General features: G+C 43.7%; 1 protein-coding gene across 4 annotated transcripts in view; it reads left to right on the top strand.

The window, feature by feature from the left end:
• Positions 1 to 19336, top strand: part of ksr2 (kinase suppressor of ras 2) — a 131275-nt gene that overhangs the window by 84131 nt on the left and 27808 nt on the right. For all 4 annotated transcript variants that reach the window (XM_023958217.1, XM_023958216.1, XM_023958218.1 and 1 more), the window contains 4 exons: positions 3091 to 3132; positions 7190 to 7259; positions 17090 to 17138; positions 17655 to 18016. In XM_023958217.1, coding sequence (XP_023813985.1) covers positions 3091 to 3132; positions 7190 to 7259; positions 17090 to 17138; positions 17655 to 18016 — 523 coding nt within the window. The remainder of the gene's footprint in view (positions 1 to 3090; positions 3133 to 7189; positions 7260 to 17089; positions 17139 to 17654; positions 18017 to 19336) is intronic.

Below are 19336 nucleotides of genomic sequence, written 5' to 3'. Positions count from 1 at the left end.
AAAAGCTTTTTCAGCATCCAGTGATAGTATGGACATTTCCTGGTTGTTAATGGTGGCAAAATCTATTATATTAACAAGTCTTCGGAGATTGTCATCCGAGTGTCTGCCTTTGATAAATCCAGTTTGGTCGAAGTCAATTATGTGAGGAGTGATTTTTTCTATTCTCTGTGCTAGTGCTTTGCAGATAATTTTTACGTCTGCATTGATTAGAGAAATAGGGCGATAGCTTGAAGGACTAGTGGGATCTTTGTCTGGTTTTAGAAGAAGAATTATGTTGGCTGAGTTCATGTTAGGTGGCATTGATTGGCTCTCATTAATAGATGTGACAGTTTTATAAAATGTTGGTGCCAGCTGTTCCCAGAATTCTTTATAAAACTCAGCAGGAAAGCCGTCAGGCCCTGGTGCTTTACCATTAGGCATAAGTAACAGAGCTTCATGAAGTTCAGACAGCGAGAGCGGAGAATCTAAGTTTGTTATTTGATCCTCATTTAACCTGGGTAGGTTTACATTATTAAGAAATGAGTCAATACTTTGCTCTGACGGATTGATCTGTGGTGTGTACAAGTTTTTATAAAAGTTTTCAAATGCGTTATTAATTTTGACCGGGTCATGAGTGATATTTCCTGTTTGGTCCGTAATAGAGGTGATTGATGATTTTTCTCTATTAATTTTAAGCTGATTAGCCAGAAATTTGCCAGATTTATTAGAGTTTTCAAATCTTTCAAGTCGTAGCCTTTGTATTTGAAATTGTGTTTGTTTATTAATGATGTCATTTAACTGCAGCTTTAAATTTTTCAGATCTCCCAGAATGTGTTCCTGTGCAGAAGCAGCATAAGCAGTCTCCAGGGTTTGGATTTTATTTTCTAATTCTAATAAATCTGCTTTCTCTTTGCGTTTTTTGTGCGTTGAATAAGAAATGATTTTCCCTCTCATGACTGCCTTTGCTGTTTCCCAAAGAACGCACGGTGAGATGTCTGGTGTATTGTTGAATTCTAGGAAGGTTGCCCATTCTTTTTTAAAGAATTCAAGAAATTCCTGGTCTTTTAACAGAGACGTATTAAACCTCCAGGTCGTACATGAGGGTGTGGATTTTTCCCTGGAAATATTTACAGAGACTGGTGCATGATCACTGATAATAATCGGATGAATGTTGGAACTTTTAATTTCTTTTAAAAGAGAGTTACTGATTAATAAATAGTCTAAACGGGAGTGTGAGCGGTGAACTGGAGAAAAAAAGGTGAACCCTTTAGTGCTTGGATGACATGAGCGCCACGCGTCGCAGAGACCCAGATCATTCATGTACTGCTTTAGAATACTTGCAGACCTCCATGTGCGCTGGGCTGCTGCTGTGCTGAGTCTGTCAAGTTCAGGGTCCAGAACCAGATTGACGTCTCCTCCTATAATGATTGTGGAGTCAGAGTGAACTGAGAGTGAGGTGAAGAATCTGTGAAAGAAGGAAGAGTCGTCAACATTTGGACCATAGATGCTGGCTATGCAATAGTCCTTATTCTGAATGGATATATTAATAATTACAAATCTACCTTCTGGGTCAGTAACTGTATCCTTATGAGTAAATGTAACATTTTTATTAATCAAAACAGCAACTCCTCTTTGCTTGGAGTTATAACTAGAAGAATATATGACTGGAAATTTTGAGCTGCACAGGAGGTCCTGAGATTGTGTACATAAATGGGTCTCCTGCAGTAGAGCTATATCTGCTTTAAGATCATCCAGGTGAGATAACACTTTCAATCTCTTTGGCCCAGAGCCAAGCCCACGCACATTCCAGCTAACAATGTTAAGACTGTTCATAACTGCTCTGACCAAGAGAATGTAAGGCTAAATAGAGTGTGTGCCGGTCCATGTGCGCGTGCCCGCTGATCGATGAAGAAACACTGTGCGTTTGTGTGCGTGCGCGTTTCCTGACTGTGTGAGCTGCATGTTGCATGTGTCCTATGTGGGCTTATGTGAGGTGTTTGCGGGATGTCCGCGAGTGTGTGCTGGTTCGCGTGTGCTTGCCCGTGTGCGCGCTTGTCTGCGCGCGCGTGCCCTTCCGTGCATAAATAGAAACCAACTTACCGGGGGACGTGTTACCTTTGGATAATTTACATATGAGGAGGGGGGGAGAGAGGGGAAACTAAAAAGAAGAAAGAGGTAAAGAAAAACAGAAAGAAACAAACATAACAGGAAAAACAACAGAAACATGAGAGGGGAGAAAACTTAAACTGCTTCAGCGAGATGGAGGTGTGGATGATTGATGAGCCGGTTTCATTCATTCAACACGTTTAGCCGCTGTTTTTTCGGATGTCAGATCTTCAGCAAAGCCAGGGGGTGATCTCCGGGTCTCGGAAGAGCCTTCCATCTACAAAGAGTTTATCCACAGAAACCACGGCTCTGGACCCGTTGGCAAGGTGTTTTTTCCTCAGAGGAAAAAGGATCTTTCGGCGCCGCAGGATCTCAACCGGAAACTGGTCATTGACACTAAAATGTGTCCCCCTCAGTTCCCGGCCGCGACCCTTCACCATCTCCTTTTGCTTGTAGTTGTCAAACAAATTAGTTCTCTTTTTCAATCCATCACTGAATGTTTAAGAAAGCATTTAAAGATTGCAATCTATCAATAATATTGATCTGCTTACACCCAATTTTCCAAAATCTTTGCTAACACTCAGACTTATTTTAATACTCATTTTGATGAATATAAAAAAATTAATATTAAAATGGTTAATGAAGACAGAACATTGGAGTAAAACATTTTACAAAAAGATTAAGGAAAGGTTAACATTTTTTTTTTTTTTTTTAGAATAAATAGAAAAAAGAAGCACACCACTGGAGGTAATCCAAAACCAGCTTTGACCTTCACTAAATATGAATTTTATCAGGTGTTTTCTTGGTTTAAAATATCCAAACTTAAAACAGTTACGATATTTGAAGAGTTTATCCTCAAAGTGGTACATATCTGTTGATGATTATTGATGAATTGTCACGCTCCTCCTAAAAAAATGTTTAATCGAAGTAAAATATAAATATTTCTTCAAGATAACTTTTTGGTTAAACGTACTGAAAACAAACCATGTTTTTCTTTCTTTGCAGCATCAAGCTATTTCAAATACAAGCAGCAGTTTATCTTCCCAGGTAAGTGAGATCCTTTCCGCTCTCTCCTAATGCTGTCGGCCAAAGACCGGGCGGATGTTTTGATGCATGTGGTCATTTTCCTTCTTTGGCTACTTGTCGACTCTGTGCCTCCACACTCGCTCCTGCTCGCCTCATTTGGGCTTCCTAATGGTTTGTCGATGCCCAGACTTCTTTTGTCCACTGTAGTTGCACAGTGCCTGCTCATTTGGTCGCTTATTACAGCCCGGACGGCGAAGAATTGTGCGAGGAAAAGAGTGAGGAGTAGCACGGATCCGTGGTGGCAGGTGTTTGGAAACGCACAAATATGCTTTGCAGCAGGTAGAAGCAGCTTCTCCTCATTACAACAGAAACAACTGAACAAAAATATGGTCAAAGTTTATTATTGTGCCCAAACTAGTCTTTGAACTGTGTATTGTTGTATAAAAGAGATTTTGGCCATATTCCTCTTTTTGCAGTTCCAGGATGATGGAGAAAAACTCCACTTAACACGTTAATTTTGCAGGCGTTTCCAGGAGCAAACACTGTGATTGTGTCACGTGTTCCGAGCAGGTTCTGAATGTTTAAATTGGTCATTGAGAGTTTTCAGTCGTCCTGGCTCGCAGCTCTTTGGAGTGAATCCACACAAACACTCAGACGGGCTTCACACAGAAAAGAAAAACACTGTCAGGTGCTGCTGCCAGCTTCTAATGCGCTCCAGGGAGACTGCTTTTTGACGCTCGCACTTTGTGTCACAAATTGTCATGGTGTGTCAACACGGGCCATGTTTGTGATAGTGTTGTTTTTGGAGATGAAAGCAACACAAAAGCGGGGCTTGCTGTGTTTCACCTGTAGATGCTGCAGGGAAAACATGTCCTTAGGTTTTTTTCTCTTGTGGTTCTTTGGAAGAAGATTCAAATCAAATCTTCTGCAAATCTGCAAAACAGACCAACTTTGAATAAATTTTACTTTATTATGCACCTGAAGGAAGTTTCTTCAAGGATAAAACAAGTAATTGATAAAAAGTGTGCAGACATTTTGTTAGGAGGGTTCCCCTATTATCTGTTGAAGGATGCTTTCACATCTAGCAAAGTACAAAGTAGCAAAGTAGAAAGCCTGCTAGCCAATCGAATTTAATAATTGTCTTTAGATAAATAGTACTTTAATTGAGGAAATTGATTTTTTAAATAGTAAACTCATACAAAAACAATAAAAAAATGAATACAAAACAAATAAGCTAACTTTGATAAATAGCAGCCCATCAGAAAAATCTTTATTTACAAATTCTTGTTGTGATCTGCAACTTTTTATCTGTACTGTGTTTTTCCCTCTTAGGCTGAATCTGAATTGCTTCCTTGCCCCTACAGCTTCCTATATTTATCCCTCCAATCGGAGAGATATGGAAAAAATTGAATCTAATTTGGACGTTACTGCTGCTTGATGACATCATCAGTAGTCGGCAGTCATCTGCGTTAGCACGTAGCTGCCAGCGCTAGGAAGATACAAAACAACATCGGTTTTATAACTTTAAAAAGTCATGCAAGAACAACAATTCAATGATAACATTCAAGTGTAAACGTCATGTGCTTCTCGGAAGCTGTATTTGGTTAAAACTTTAACAGTTTAAACAATTTCATCTTCCGTGTTGTAATTCTGGAGTACGGACGCCAACTTAGAACCTTTATCACTTCACTTATTTTTAGGTCTTGAAGCACAAAAGAATGAAGCAAAACTAGTGCTAATATTTACACCTGTAGCATTACACACATTGTCTTAATTCTGATGTGTCACTCAGTAGATAAAATGACATTTGATGCAGAACGGAAAATCTTTACGTTTTCACAGATCAGGAGGATAACACAGCAAAAGATGAATTTTCTAGCATAGGAGGACGAGGAGATCCTAGTTAAGTAAACACTGCTTAGGTTAATTGAAGTAATTGTATTATAACAGTGTTTGCTTCGTTAATATACAGTGAGGCACAGCAGGAGTGACTGCGGGAAGCCCATTTGTCTTTTAATTAGATCACACTTTCCGATTAAACATTTGCAAACAATCGTTTTGAATTGGAAGATGGTGTACTAAGTGTCATCTTCAGAAGTTGGTGGCAACATGTGACTTCGACATAACGTTACGAGTTACATCTATTCAAGTAAGTTGTATTAAAGCTGCACTTCAAAAAACAAAGCCGAATTGATCAAGGCTCTGACGGATCGAATCGAATGGAATCTGTGAATTACTGGTGATACCCAGCCATACCCATCAAGGCAAAAACCTTTATCGTTGTAGGGAGGTGGAGGGATGCAGAATTCTCAGAGAAAAATCTGTTTTGTTTGTAATGATTGTTGCGATGTCTGAGGGTTTTTCTCCTACGAAGGAAGACTTTTTTTTCTTTCATGTCAGCTATTACCCCACATGTGATAAGAGGAACTTCCTTTTTTGCTCAGTTAATTAAAAATGTTATTTTTGACAATTGCAAAAAGTAAACCATAAAGAAGTTCGTACTATTACTCAAAACTTTAGTACTTTTTTATTTTATAGTTAAGTAATTATTTGGATGACCACTTTTTACTTCAATTTGAACCATTTTTGGATACTTCACCCGCCTTCAGCCAAACTGACGAGGCTTCAACATGATAAAAACACTGAATATGTCAGACATGAACAGATCTTTCCAAGGTCCCAGCTCAAGCTTTATGAAATATGAAATCCAAATTTGGAGACAGAAAAAGATTTTGTTATTTGCCAGAGCTCAGAAGTGTCAGATGGTGATAATGGCCTCAGTGATGTGTGAGCTGTTTCCACAAAAGTGGAGGACTGTCCATCCACAGAGTGGGTACAGTGCTTTGTGACAAAGAGGCCTTTTTGTTGCATCGCTGCCGTGGCTGAGATAATAATGCCATGTGGAAATCAGCATTCACCGCCTCTGCAACAAACTTTTCTGGCTATCGGAGCTGCTGCTACATCCGAGTTTGCAGCTTGACAGGGTTTTAGTCCATGATACACCTGAGGAAGGAGATGAAATGTCAAGTTCTCCTCATCCTCCTCTGGTAATTGTTATTATGAAAAACACAAGCATGATTTGGAATAACTCTGCAACCTTTTCGTGTTGTTGCAGTTGCACGGTCAAAACAAGGACACGAACACAAGCGGACTGAAAAAAACAAAGAATGAAAACCTGCTTAAGAGTCTTGGTGTGTCAGGAAAAAAAGTCCCCTTAAAAAAGAAGGACTCCGTTATCTCAAAGCATTGGTGCTCCTGTACTTGGCTGTGGACGTTACCTCTGGCTCGTCTGTGGTTTTTCTTACCGGGAAGGAGGGTCAAAGGGCAGGGATGCCCAGTTTAGTTTAGTCTGTTTAGTTTAGTTTAGCCATCAACTATTGTATTCTATGACTTACTACCGATTTGAAGTCCATTAAGATGATTATTGTTGTAAATATTGGGCTATATAAACGAAAATTGACTTGAATTGGTGTGTTTAGACCAGGCCTCTCAGTCCGGGTTTTTAAGAACCACCTTCTTCTATGAATTAGGCAGGGACAACTGAAAAACAAGCAGGGTGACGGATGGGGGGCACGACATCCAGGGGAAGTCCGACAGCTTACCCTCACAGAACAAATCAAAAGAGAACCCAGAGACAAAAACACTAGATCATAACACCAGCAGTCTTTGCTCATAGCTGCATAACTAAAGGCTGTCATTTACAGGCTACTTTAGGTGTTTCTGCCCGTTTTATCAGTTTTACAAATTAAATATCTCATCTTCTAATAACTATGCAAATGATCTTGTCTTCTGTTAAAGGAGGGAGTCGCTTTCTTCATCTCTAAATTATTCTAAATTGATTGAAATGATAGTTTTAAACCTTATTGTTTGGATCACTATGTCCTTCCCAAACTCTGGTCAAAAGGATCCGTCACCCTGTTTGTTTTCCAGCTCACTGCTGATTACCTGGATCAGGTGGTTTCATCATCAGAACCTGCATCTGCTGCTGATCAGGACGATCTGGACAAAGACAGCTGGATAATGATGGAGATGTTGAGAACCTCAACTCAGATCAGGATGTTTTTGTTTTGTTCTGCAGATGTTACTCCAGAGGTGCCCCCCAGCAGAGCCCCCCAGGTCATTTTGCATCCTGTCCTCTCTGAACCAGGGTGAGTGCAACATTGTAAAGACCTCTCCGTCTGCTTCCCTGTACTTCCAGCATCCCTCCTCCTCCTCCTCCTCCCTCGTGTCTTTCAGTCTCTGTGGCCTCTGGTCAAAGGCCAAGCCGAGCTTATTGGAGCAAAGATATTTGGGTGCCAATTTTAATGTGAGGGAAAACATGACGATTACTTACAGACTAACATTAGCTTGGCCTTTAGTTCACGCTACACTTACGATGCCAAGTGGATTTCCACTGAGTCTTTGAAGAAGTCAGTGGTCAGGGAAAATATCCGGAAGAGGAGAATAAAGGATGAGAAGCCTTTTGACCCAGATGTAAATTAGATTAGCATCACAATCCATCTGGAGAAGCGGGTCAGGAGAGCTTCCATCGATACGGTCCGTCATGATGGAACACGGAGGTGTCTCGGTTGCAGAATCGCTGCTAATTTTATTTTTAACTTTTATCCGTGTCTCCAAATCGGAGCGAGTCCAATAATGAGAATGAATGGAAGTATAGTGTAAAGCGCTGCGTTGTGCCGATTCCAGCTAGAGAAAAAACGAGCTGCTTTCACAATAAAACAGCAGCTGTCGGCTTTGAGATAACAAAATGTATGGAAATAAAACCAGCGCATACATCAAAGTAGACTCTACGTGTCTTCTATTGTGATTATTTAGGGTTCAGAGCTTCAGAATTGTTATCGGTGTTTGTCGAGGCCAAATCCTGAACTGTCTCAAGTTTTTGTCTTTTCGATGGAGAATCTGGCCAAAAACATGCTCAGCATGGATCTGCATGTGAGGCTTAAAGACCCACTCTGACTTTCTTGTGACATATTTCTGATGATGGAGGACACGTATTTAAAAAAAAATTAAGCTCTGAACGTGTTCCAAACTCTCAGCAACAGGGAGGGGAAGTGGGGCGGGGTTGCTCAGCGCCAAAGGTCCCGCCCACAACTCAGAAGCAAATTTTTAATGAACTACTGCCGCTGTGCATAAACTATGTCCTGGAAAACGATACAAGTTTTTAGATTTTGGCTAAAAACGGCATGATCTTGACTAAAAATAAAAAAACACTGGGAACGCTTTGAAAACTGCTTCTAAAAGGCTCGTATAGGTCCTTAAAATCAATTTAGATTCTCCCAGCAGAAGTCACCTGAAAAGAAATGACATCTAAAGTTAACACTCATGAAGTTACAAGTACATTCACTTCTTTAAATTTAAATTTCCTCAGGGATTATTAGAGACCCTGTCTGTCTGTCTGTCTGTCTGTCTGTCTGTCTGTCTCTGGCTATGTCATTCAGGGCGGATGTGCATCCCCCCCTCATGTTAGCAAACACGTTACTCACATGATGGCTTTCTACTTTTAGAACGCGGCCAATATGCTCCGGATAAACACACAGTATGCACTTTTGTGTACATTCATCCACTTCTGTTGCAGACGGCTAGAGTTGACATTGTTCTTCGCTCACACCTGGATGAAAGCTTCATGCTTAATGTTTGAGTGGCAACTTAAGTAAAAAAACGATTCTTTAAGATTAGAGTAACCATGTTAGCAAAGTTAGACGTGTGTTGAAGCTAACTTGGAAAAGAATTAGAAGAGTTAATGAAAAAGCGTGAGATCAGTCTGCAGTCTGACCTGCAAAATATTAATACCTCCTCTGGGATAATTAAAGCTCTACCTCGGCGTCTCTTGGTGCTGAGGAAAGACTTTATTATTTCAATGAGCGCTCAGAAGTTATAAAAGGCAAGCCATTAAAAATGATTCTCAAAACTTCCTCTTTTTGCTATTTGCCCTGACAACTTTTTTATGCTTTTTAAGTCCAATTTAAAACAGAAAATAGGTGTGTGTTTACAAAAGCCTTATTATGCTGAGTTTTATTATTGCTATTGTCCATTCTTGCCCACATCTTTGTGAGCCTTTGCAGAGGCAGCCGGCAGGTTTTTCTGGCTGTAATGGCCTCATCCCTGGGTTAATGAGGGCCGGTTTCAGACCTGAACGCCCCGCAGGATTCCCTCATTAGAGACGAGATCGAAGCAGTGGTAGGAGCCCTCTGTCACGGTGCCTGGCGGTCTCCTCCCCCCTCCAGCTCTGCCCTAATGTTCCTGATTGCCACCAGCTGCCATCACTCTCCTCATCATCTTCTGTGGATTCAAAAGGAGATCAACGCCACTACTCGACGCCAGTTTGTTACCCCTTATGGTGACTGCTCTGGTTCTAGCCTCGTTACAGCTTTGTTCCAAGTCTCTGGCTCTAACTAATTCTTTGCTCCCTGTCTCAGGATCCTACCGCTCACGAGTGACGGCAGCACGGACCTTCCATTCTACGCCTCAGGAGCACGGAAACTCTCGGCAGCCGCTAACCGCTTCAAGACCCTCCAGCCACGCCACAGCCACGTCTAACCTGGACACTCCTCAAACCAGCCATCTTCACATCTGGAGCAAACAATAAATCCATTCTCATCCTCCACTTACCTGTCTTCCTTCTGGGTTGCAGCATCTGGGTTCCTCATCCTTGTGAAATCATGACAGAACAAACTGGCCAACTTCCGGACCCAGCTGATCCAGAGGGACTTCGTTTTGCCGTCAGCCAGCAAGGCATCGCCCTGGGCCGCCAAGCCGACGCTCTGTCGCAAGTATCCTCTGCCCAACAGGAACTTTTTCGGCGCCTGGATGGTCTAACGCAAACTTTGATGAATTTAACTGTCCAGGGGGCTACCCCCGCACCATCACCTCCCGCTTCCAGCATCGCCGCAGTTTCCGCTTCCGGTCCGTCACCTGAAAACTACCGACTGCAGCCGGAACCATTCTTCGGCGACGTCGAAGCTTGTGGAGGGTTCCTGCTGCAATGTAGTCTCCTGTTCCAGCAAGCCCCGAGGTATTATGACTCCGACCTCAGCAAGATTACCCTGATCATAAACTCACTCCGCAATAAAGCGCTGCAGTGGGCTCAGGCTTTCCTGGCCGCCAATCCTGTCACCCACCTATCGTACGAGCACTTCATTAATGAATTCAGGCTGGTTTTTGACCAACCCCGTAAGCGGGAGGAAGCCTCACGAAAGCTTCTGGCTCTTAAGCAGCGAAGTCGCTCAGTGAGCGACCACGTCATAGACTTCAGAATCCTGGCGGTGGAAGCCGGCTGGACGGATCCAGCATTGAGAGGGGTCTTCTATCAGTCTTTAAATGAAGTCATTAAGGACCACCTGTGTTCGCAACCAGAAACCCACTCTTTTGAGGAGCTCGTCACGGCGGCTCTCCGTTCGGACACCCGCTTACGTGAACGACAGCATGAAAGACCTCAGCCTCCACGCAGAAGTCCTGCTAATCCACCACAAGGTACGGCGGCACACATTTCTCCTATAACCCAGTCTGAAACCTCTCGCAGTCAGACCGACGAGCCCATGCAGATTGGACACTCCAAGCTTTCCGCAGAGGAGAGGCAGCGACGCCGGATCGAAGGGGCATGCTTTTACTGCGGAAAACCAGGACACCAGGTACACCAATGTAGCCTGCGTTTAAACTCCAAAACCCCCCGCTAGAGGACAGGCCGCGGGCGGGTCAAGTCTTGTCATCTTCTAAAGATTTTCTCCGCATTCCTGTCAAGTTAAGTCATGTTTCTGAAACTCTGGATCTCCACGCTTTGATTGACTCCGGCGCTGAACAGAATCTTATAGATCACAGCCTAGTTACTCGCCTGTCCCTGCCTACAGAGTCCCTTCCTTCCCCTATTAGAGCCGCTGGGTTGGGGGGTCAACACCTTTCGGTGATTACTCACCGTACGGAACCGGTGTTATTAATTACTTCTGGTAATCATAGAGAACTCGCCCGGTTCTTCGTAACTCAAACCCCCCAGAACCCCATTATTCTGGGGTACTCTTGGCTTCGTCACCACAACCCGCAATTTGATTGGGTCCATCGTCGTATTATTGGTTGGAGCGAGTTCTGCCTCGCTAACTGTTTGCAATCCGCTGTTCCACCCGCTAATTCTGCCTCCGTTAAATCTCCTGAGGAGATCGATCTGTCTAACGTGCCTAGTTGCTACCACGATCTTCACACCGTTTTCAGCAAAGTTAAGGCTGGTGCCTTACCTCCCCACCGGCCTTACGACTGTTCAATCACTTTATTGGACGGCGCTCCTCTCCCTAAAAGTAGGCTGTTCAATCTCTCTGGCCCCGAGAAAGCCGCTATGGAGGTTTACATTCAAGAGGCACTTTCCTCGGGGCACATTCGTCCTTCTTCCTCCCCTGTCGGTGCAGGGTTTTTTTTTGTCGAGAAGAAGGACAAAACCCTCCGACCGTGCGTAGATTATCGAGAACTAAATCAGATCACGGTAAAAGACAAGTATTCCCTTCCGCTCATCAGCTCTGTCTTTGACTCGATTCAGGAGGCCCGTATCTTTTCCAAGCTTGACCTACGAAATGCTTATCATCTCGTACGGGTCAAGGAGGGTGATGAATGGAAAACCGCTTTCAAAACTCCTCTCGGTCATTATGAGTATCTCGTCATGCCATTTGGGTTAACAAACGCTCCTGCCGTGTTCCAGCGCCTCATAAACGACGTTCTACGGGACTTTATCGACCGCTTCGTTTTTGTCTACCTTGACGACATACTGATCTACTCTAAACATCCTGATCAGCACAGAAACCACGTTCGTCAGGTACTCCAACGATTGTCTGAAAATCAGCTTTTTGTCAAAGCCGAAAAATGTCTGTTTCATTCCACCGTCGTCCCCTTCTTAGGGTACATCTTCGAGGCAGGTAGCATTCGACCCGACCCCGCTAAAATCGAGGCTGTCTCCAAGTGGGAACCCCCTACCACGCGTAAGAAACTTCAGCAATTTTTAGGGTTCGCTAATTTCTATAGGCGGTTTATTAGAAATTACAGCTCCATCGCGGCTCCCCTCACGCGACTCACTTCCACTGTTCGGGCCTACCAATGGAACTCGGATGCCCAAGAAGCTTTTGACACTCTCAAGAACCTCTTCGTTACAGCCCCCATACTAATACAACCCGACCCAGCTAGACAATTCGTGGTCGAGGTTGACGCCTCCGACTCAGGCGTCGGGGCAGTATTATCTCAGCGGGAAGAGTCCTCCAACAAATTGAAGCCCTGCGCTTTCTTTTCTAAGAAACTGACCCCTGCTGAGCGCAACTATGATGTGGGCAACCGTGAACTTCTCGCTATTAAATTAGCATTGGAAGAATGGCGACACTGGCTGGAGGGTGCGGTTCATCCATTTATTGTCTGGACTGATCACAGGAACCTTTCATATCTTCGCTCCGCCAAGAGACTGAATTCCCGTCAAGCCCGCTGGTGCCTGTTCTTTGACCGTTTCAATTTCACCATAACCTACAGACCAGGAAGCCGCAATATTAAGCCCGACGCCCTCTCACGGAAGTACTGCTCCTCTGATGACCAGGACGGCACCACGAACCCCATCATTCCCTCCACCTGCATCGTTGGAAACGTTACCTGGGACATTGAGAATAAAGTGATGCAAGCTCAAGGTGAGGAACCCAATCACCCAGAACCTCCTGACGGAACACTTTATGTACCCCGATCTCTCAGGTCCGACGTCATCACGTGGGCCCACGCCTCACGTCTTGCCTGTCACGGCGGGGTCACCAGGACTCTCTGCCTCCTCCGTCGGCGTTTTTTCTGGCCCTCCATGACTAAGGACGTTAAGGAGTATGTGGCTGCCTGTACCACCTGCGCCCGCTCCAAGACCTCCAACTCACCACCGTCTGGTCTCCTCCATCCGCTGTCCACTCCCGGGCGTCCTTGGTCCCACATTGCCCTGGACTTTGTAACCGGTCTCCCTCCTTCTCAGGGAAACACGGTCGTCCTCACCGTCATAGACCGCTTCTCTAAATTTGTCCTTTTCATCCCGCTCCCACAGTTGCCCACGGCCACCGAAACCACGGAGATCCTGGTCCAGCATGTATTCCGTCACCATGGTATTCCTGTGGACATTGTCTCGGATCGGGGCCCCCAGTTTGTCTCCCAGGTTTGGAAGGCTTTCTGTGGGGCCTTGGGGGCCACAGTCAGCCTGTCCTCAGGCTATCATCCCCAATCTAACGGCCAAGCTGAAAGAGCTAACCAGGAGCTCGAAACATCACTGCGTTGTCTCGCCGACCGGAACTCCTCTGACTGGTCCAGGTATCTGGTTTGGGCCGAATATGCGCACAACACTCACCCCTCTTCTGCCACAGGCCTGTCCCCGTTCGAGGCTGCTCTGGGGTTCCCGCCTCCGCTGTTTCCTTCCCACGAGTTAGACCTCGCTGTCCCCTCTGTTCAGGACCATCTCCGCCGATGCCAGAGCATCTGGCATCAGACCAAGGCTGCTCTGCTCCAGACTAAGGAGACCAATCGCCGTACGGCCAACCGTCATCGTGTGGTGGGTCCTACATATCACCCTGGTCAGAAAGTCTGGTTGTCATCCCGTAATATTCCTCTTCAGGCCACCTCCCGCAAGCTCGCCCCCCGCTTCATCGGTCCCTATACTGTGGAAAAGGTCATCAATCCCACCTGTGTCCGCCTCCGCCTCCCAGCGGCTCTCAAAGTCCATCCCACCTTTCATGTCTCTCAGGTCAAGCCTGTCGTTGACAGCGCGCTTTGCCCGCCATCCGCCTCCCCTCCACCCGCCCGGCTCATCGATGGTGCCCCGGCTTATACGGTCAGTCGGATTTTGGATGTCCGCCGCCGGGGTCGCGGCCACCAGTTCCTCGTGGATTGGGAGGGTTACGGTCCGGAGGAACGCTCTTGGGTCTCCCGTTCCCTGATCCTGGACCGTGCCCTCCTTGCTGACTTTTTCCGTGCCCACCCGGATCGGCGTCCCGGACCGCCTGGAGGCGGTCGTTGAGGGGGGGGTACTGTCACGGTGCCTGGCGGTCTCCTCCCCCCTCCAGCTCTGCCCTAATGTTCCTGATTGCCACCAGCTGCCATCACTCTCCTCATCATCTTCTGTGGATTCAAAAGGAGATCAACGCCACTACTCGACGCCAGTTTGTTACCCCTTATGGATCCTACCGCTCACGAGTGACGGCAGCACGGACCTTCCATTCTACGCCTCAGGAGCACGGAAACTCTCGGCAGCCGCTAACCGCTTCAAGACCCTCCAGCCACGCCACAGCCACGTCTAACCTGGACACTCCTCAAACCAGCCATCTTCACATCTGGAGCAAACAATAAATCCATTCTCATCCTCCACTTACCTGTCTTCCTTCTGGGTTGCAGCATCTGGGTTCCTCATCCTTGTGAAATCATGACACCCTCGACGCCACAGGAATCACATTATTTTCTAAGCTGTCTCACCTGTGGCTTTTCCCCCAGAGTCTGGGGTGGCTCAGTGAACAAGTGCTTGCAGATGCACATCGCTGCTACTCATCATCAGAAGTGGGCGGAGGCAGACTGGCTAAAGGAGGACAGAGGTCTCTCTGGGGTGTGTCTCTGTAACCCAGAGTGTCTGTAAGCATCAAACTCAGAGTCCGAGTTGGAGATAAAAAATTTGCACAGTGCAAATACTATTATTATTTTAAACGTACACAAATATCTGTAACCCAAATAAATTCCTAACATAGTTTTGAATTGTTTTAGGTTTGTTAAATGGAAAAAACACTCTAAATCTCCTGTTTTGTTTTTTTCACAAATGATCAGTGATGCATTTTTTTTACTGTCAGCCAAAGAAAAAGGTTAGAAATTGTGAAACTGTCCAAACAAAGCAGCCTAACAACAGGTTAACTAATGCAGTAGTCCTCAACCTTTAGTCCATGGACAGGTATAATGTCAGATGAAATCTTCACGAACCGGCCTGTACGAGGCTGAAGTGATTTTTTTTCAAAACATTTTTTCCATCTTCAGTTTCCCTTAACTTTTAAGGGTAAAGTTTATCTTTAATTGTCAAATATCTGCAGCGGCTCTAAATTTTGTAAATTAGATTTCGTGATTTATTTTTCCTTAATGCCAAAGTCAAAGCCAAAAAAATCTGACGCCAACTCCTTCCTCGTCCGACTTTTAAGGTGGAACACATAAAAAAAGCAGTCACTAAAACTGCTTTTTTCTAAATATAATAATAAATGTGAGCAGCTTTATTAGCAACTTCCTCATAACATAAGACACTTGTTGCTGAATATTTTGCATTATTATTATGGTCTGTGGGAAAAACTGTCACAATAAATCCATATTTGGAGTGAAGACTCCTGTTTTTTGTCTGTTAAATGCAGATTTCTTTTATTTTGAATTCGGAAGCTTTTCTTCTTTTCTGCTAAAACAAACTTTACAAATGCATTTATTTTTTGTAAACTTTGCTAGCTTAGGAATTTAAATTTAGTGGTTGTTGCAGCCGCTTTAAGAAAGTAGTGGATGGATTTTCAACACGTGACAGAGCGACTTTACATGCATCATGAATAAGTAAGTGGAGAGAATCCAGAAAAAATTGTCGATTGTGTTGCTTTTCCCTGTGTCCATAACTGTCCCATGGACCAGCACCGGTCCGTGGCCTGCTGGTTGGGGCATATTTTATATTTATAAGTAAGACAACCTTAGTAGTGCTGGAGAAAAAAAACCGTGTCTTGCTTTTGGTAAAAACATCTGGATTAAAAATAGTTCTCAATATTATTTGAACAAACTTTCTTAGAAAAACGGCATTAGTCAAGCACGGTGGTGGTAGTGTGATGGTTGGAGGCTGTTTTGCATCTTCTGGACCTGAATGATTATTCTTTTTATTAAATGAAGGAGCCAAAAAACACAAAAATTCTGAAGGAGAATGTTGTAGCATTGGGTCATGACCTCAGTCTCCAGCTCTATCTGGAGAAATATCTGCTGATAAAAATACAGGAGAAGGTTTTTGTCTTAAGAAATCAAATATGAAAGTAGTTTTGAAATGCCACAGGAAAAATTTGCCAAATAGTTTTATTCATTCATTCTTTTCTTTTTTAATTTTTCTCCCAAAACAGTACATAACAGATTTTTATTTATTTTAGAAAAAGTTCTTTACACTTTTATGTGCCACTTCAAAGAGCCTCCATACCATTACACTACCACTACTGTGAGGTTTTTTCCTTTGTTTTGTTTTTTCTGTGGACTATAAAGTTTGCTAAAAAACATGGATTATAAAAAGAAATCATCATATTATCCGTCCAAGTATTGAAATTACTATTTTAAAAATGAAATGTTTTTATTTTTTCCCACATTTCCCGTGATCTGTGCAAGCATTCTATTGAATGTTAAAAAAACAAAAACAAACAGCCCTTGTATAAAAGAGCCTCTCCAGTGTAATGTAGTACAGATTTTGTGTATTTTTGGTGGTGATTAAAATGCAGCCAACATAGCAATGACATAAGTGAGGAGCCTGGTCTTTGGCGTCCTGCAGGAAGATCCCTGAAAAGGTTCTGGGCATCAGGCAGCTTCTGCATCCAGCCCAGCAGCTGAGTTCACATTTCTCTTTGCAGCATATTGGTTGAATTTGTGCTCTGGTGCACAAAGAGCATCACTGAAGGCGACGCTTTCTGTCTAAGCTCACAGCTTCTGGGTTCCGTTGGAGTTATTAACAGCTTGTCCCACACAGGATGCAGTTAATCAGCGATCAGAGGCAGAGTGCACGCACTTTCTTCTCCTGAAGGGTCTTTCCACTTCCATGCGCACAAATCTTTTGTCATGCTAGTATTCTGTTAAATGTTTCTTGAAGACAATTTTAAACACAGCAGCTTTGTTTTTTAGTAGCTCCTAAGCAGTCAAAAAAGTTCACAAACTATTTCTGCTCTCCCTTAGAGTGCAGGATTTTTCTCTCTCCCTTTAAGTAAGAAGAACTTAACAATTTTCCTGCTTTTTTTTTTTTCTTTCTCAGCAATGAGGGCAACCATTTACTTCAGATCGAAGTTGAACCAACATCGGACGTAAGTTTTTTAAGCATGGACTGTGATCTTTCACACATCTGTTTGGTCCACATATGTACATCAGTATGGAAACAAATGCAGCCGCCAACATCTGCGCTTCAGTTGCTTGTCGTCCTTTAGTTCAGCATTATCAGTGACCTCTGAGGAGCCTCCAGGTAACTCTGGGGGACCTTTGATGCTCATTACTGCAGCCACTTTAACAAAATTTAAAGTATACCATGCACTGGAATGTTGGACGTACTTACATGCTATTGCAATTTATCAAATCTGTTGGCATTCACCCTTTTTACGCTCTTTTATTTGTTTTTTTTTACTCTTTGCTCAAAGTAGTTGGAGTAAATACTTGAGCCCGATGTAGCCTAAAAATGAAAGATTCTTGCTTTTTTGGTTGTAGGACTTGCAATGAAAGAGATTGACCAAATGTCTGCTGGAGGTTCAAATAACTTAATTTCCAAGATTTTAATGTAATTTTTCATTCTGGCACAAAAAAAACAGTTGTGTTTTGCCTTACCATAGAATGAGGACGGTAACGTTGAGGACTCCGGCGACGAATTCGAGGAGATGAACCTGTCTCTGCTGTCGGCTCGTAACTTCCCGCGCAAGGCCAGCCAGACCAGCATCTTCCTGCAGGAGTGGGACATCCCCTTCGAGCAGCTGGAGATCGGAGAGATGATCGGCAAAGGCCGCTTTGGAAGAGTTTACCACGGACGGTGGCACGGCGAGGTCGCCATCCGCCTGATCGACATCGAGCGGGACAACGAGGACCAACTTAAAGCATTCAAGCGCGAGGTCATGGCCTACCGCAACACGCGCCATGAGAACGTGGTGCTCTTCATGGGGGCGTGCATGAGCCCGCCACACCTGGCCATAATCACCAGGTAAGATTCAGGAGGTCAAGTACAGTATGACATCGTGATCTGCAAAACCTCATTTCAAGTTAGATTAGATTTTATTCACTTTTTTAGTCAAACATGTAATCAAACGAATCAAACAAGTAATCAAATCGAATCAAATATTAGTCAAATAGAATGTGCCTGACTCCTTGAAGATAAAAATGACTGAAATCAATATTTTGTCCTTAAAATTGCAGATTAGGTCCCATATTGACAATGAAAAAAAACAACCATTAAATTCAATCAGTATGAGATTTTTAAGAAAAGTATTGAATCATAAACTTATGTTGACGTTAGATGGATGCTAACCTTCATTCATTTTGATGGTTTCTGAAAGACAACAATATTTCTTTTTCTTTTATTCAGTTGCACATTTTCTGTTATCACAGGTTGAATGAGAGTCCATTAAAAGTTACAGGAAAACTGAATTTGTATTTTCTTTAGTTTAGTCTTTTTAATTAGTTTAGTTGTGAATAATGTTTAATCCTAAATTTCTTAAAATCCTGTCAGGAAGCCTGTTTTTAGTTTCTGTTCCGGCTCTTGTTGACATTCGGATTAGGTTACTAATTATCAGTTTCTTCTTGATTGTCCTTATCTCAATTATTCACTCAAGCCTGTGGTTTTCTGGTCAGCTTTTGTTTTTGGATCACATTTTTGGTTTTCCTTTACTTACATGTGCTGTTTGGTATGACACTCAACCATAAGGGGTGGAATTGCGGAGGTCAAACCACCAAATGGTTCCTGAGTGTGGCTGTCTGCTGCTCCCCCCTCCCCGCAGAGATCAGTCAAATGTGGAGAGCAAATTTCACACACCCAGTTGTTTGACAACCAATAGGACTTTGCCTTTCCTTGCACAAAAGTACTGATTTTCTAAAGACTTTCAAAAAAACAAACAAACTTGTATCTATGTGCTGTTTTACGATGTGAATTTTAAGCCTTAGCTACATGCACCTTTACGAGGGTTGATGCTGCGGCTTTTTGGGTTGTCCGGGTCTATGGAGGGTCTTAGAGAGGAGCGGCCGCATCTTAAGGGCAGCATGGAAGTGCGCTACCCTTATGGGACGTCATGAAAATGGAACACACCATTGTTATATGTGTGGTAAAGAGGAAGTTACACACACTTATGATGTACAGGTGATGTGGTCGTACAGTGCCCTGCACACTCTAGTCAGTAGTAAGGTGTGAGTACTGGCCCCTTACTGACTGCACGTGAATGCTGCACGCACAAGGTGTGCAGGTGAAGCATACATGCCCATCTTCACACAAATTACACTCTGATTGTCTCATTTCCTCATTTCTAACACT

The sequence above is a fragment of the Oryzias latipes genome, chromosome 9, assembly GCF_002234675.1.
Source record: "Oryzias latipes chromosome 9, ASM223467v1".
NCBI lineage: Eukaryota > Metazoa > Chordata > Actinopteri > Beloniformes > Adrianichthyidae > Oryzias > Oryzias latipes.
This window is presented reverse-complemented; position numbering and strand designations above follow the sequence as displayed.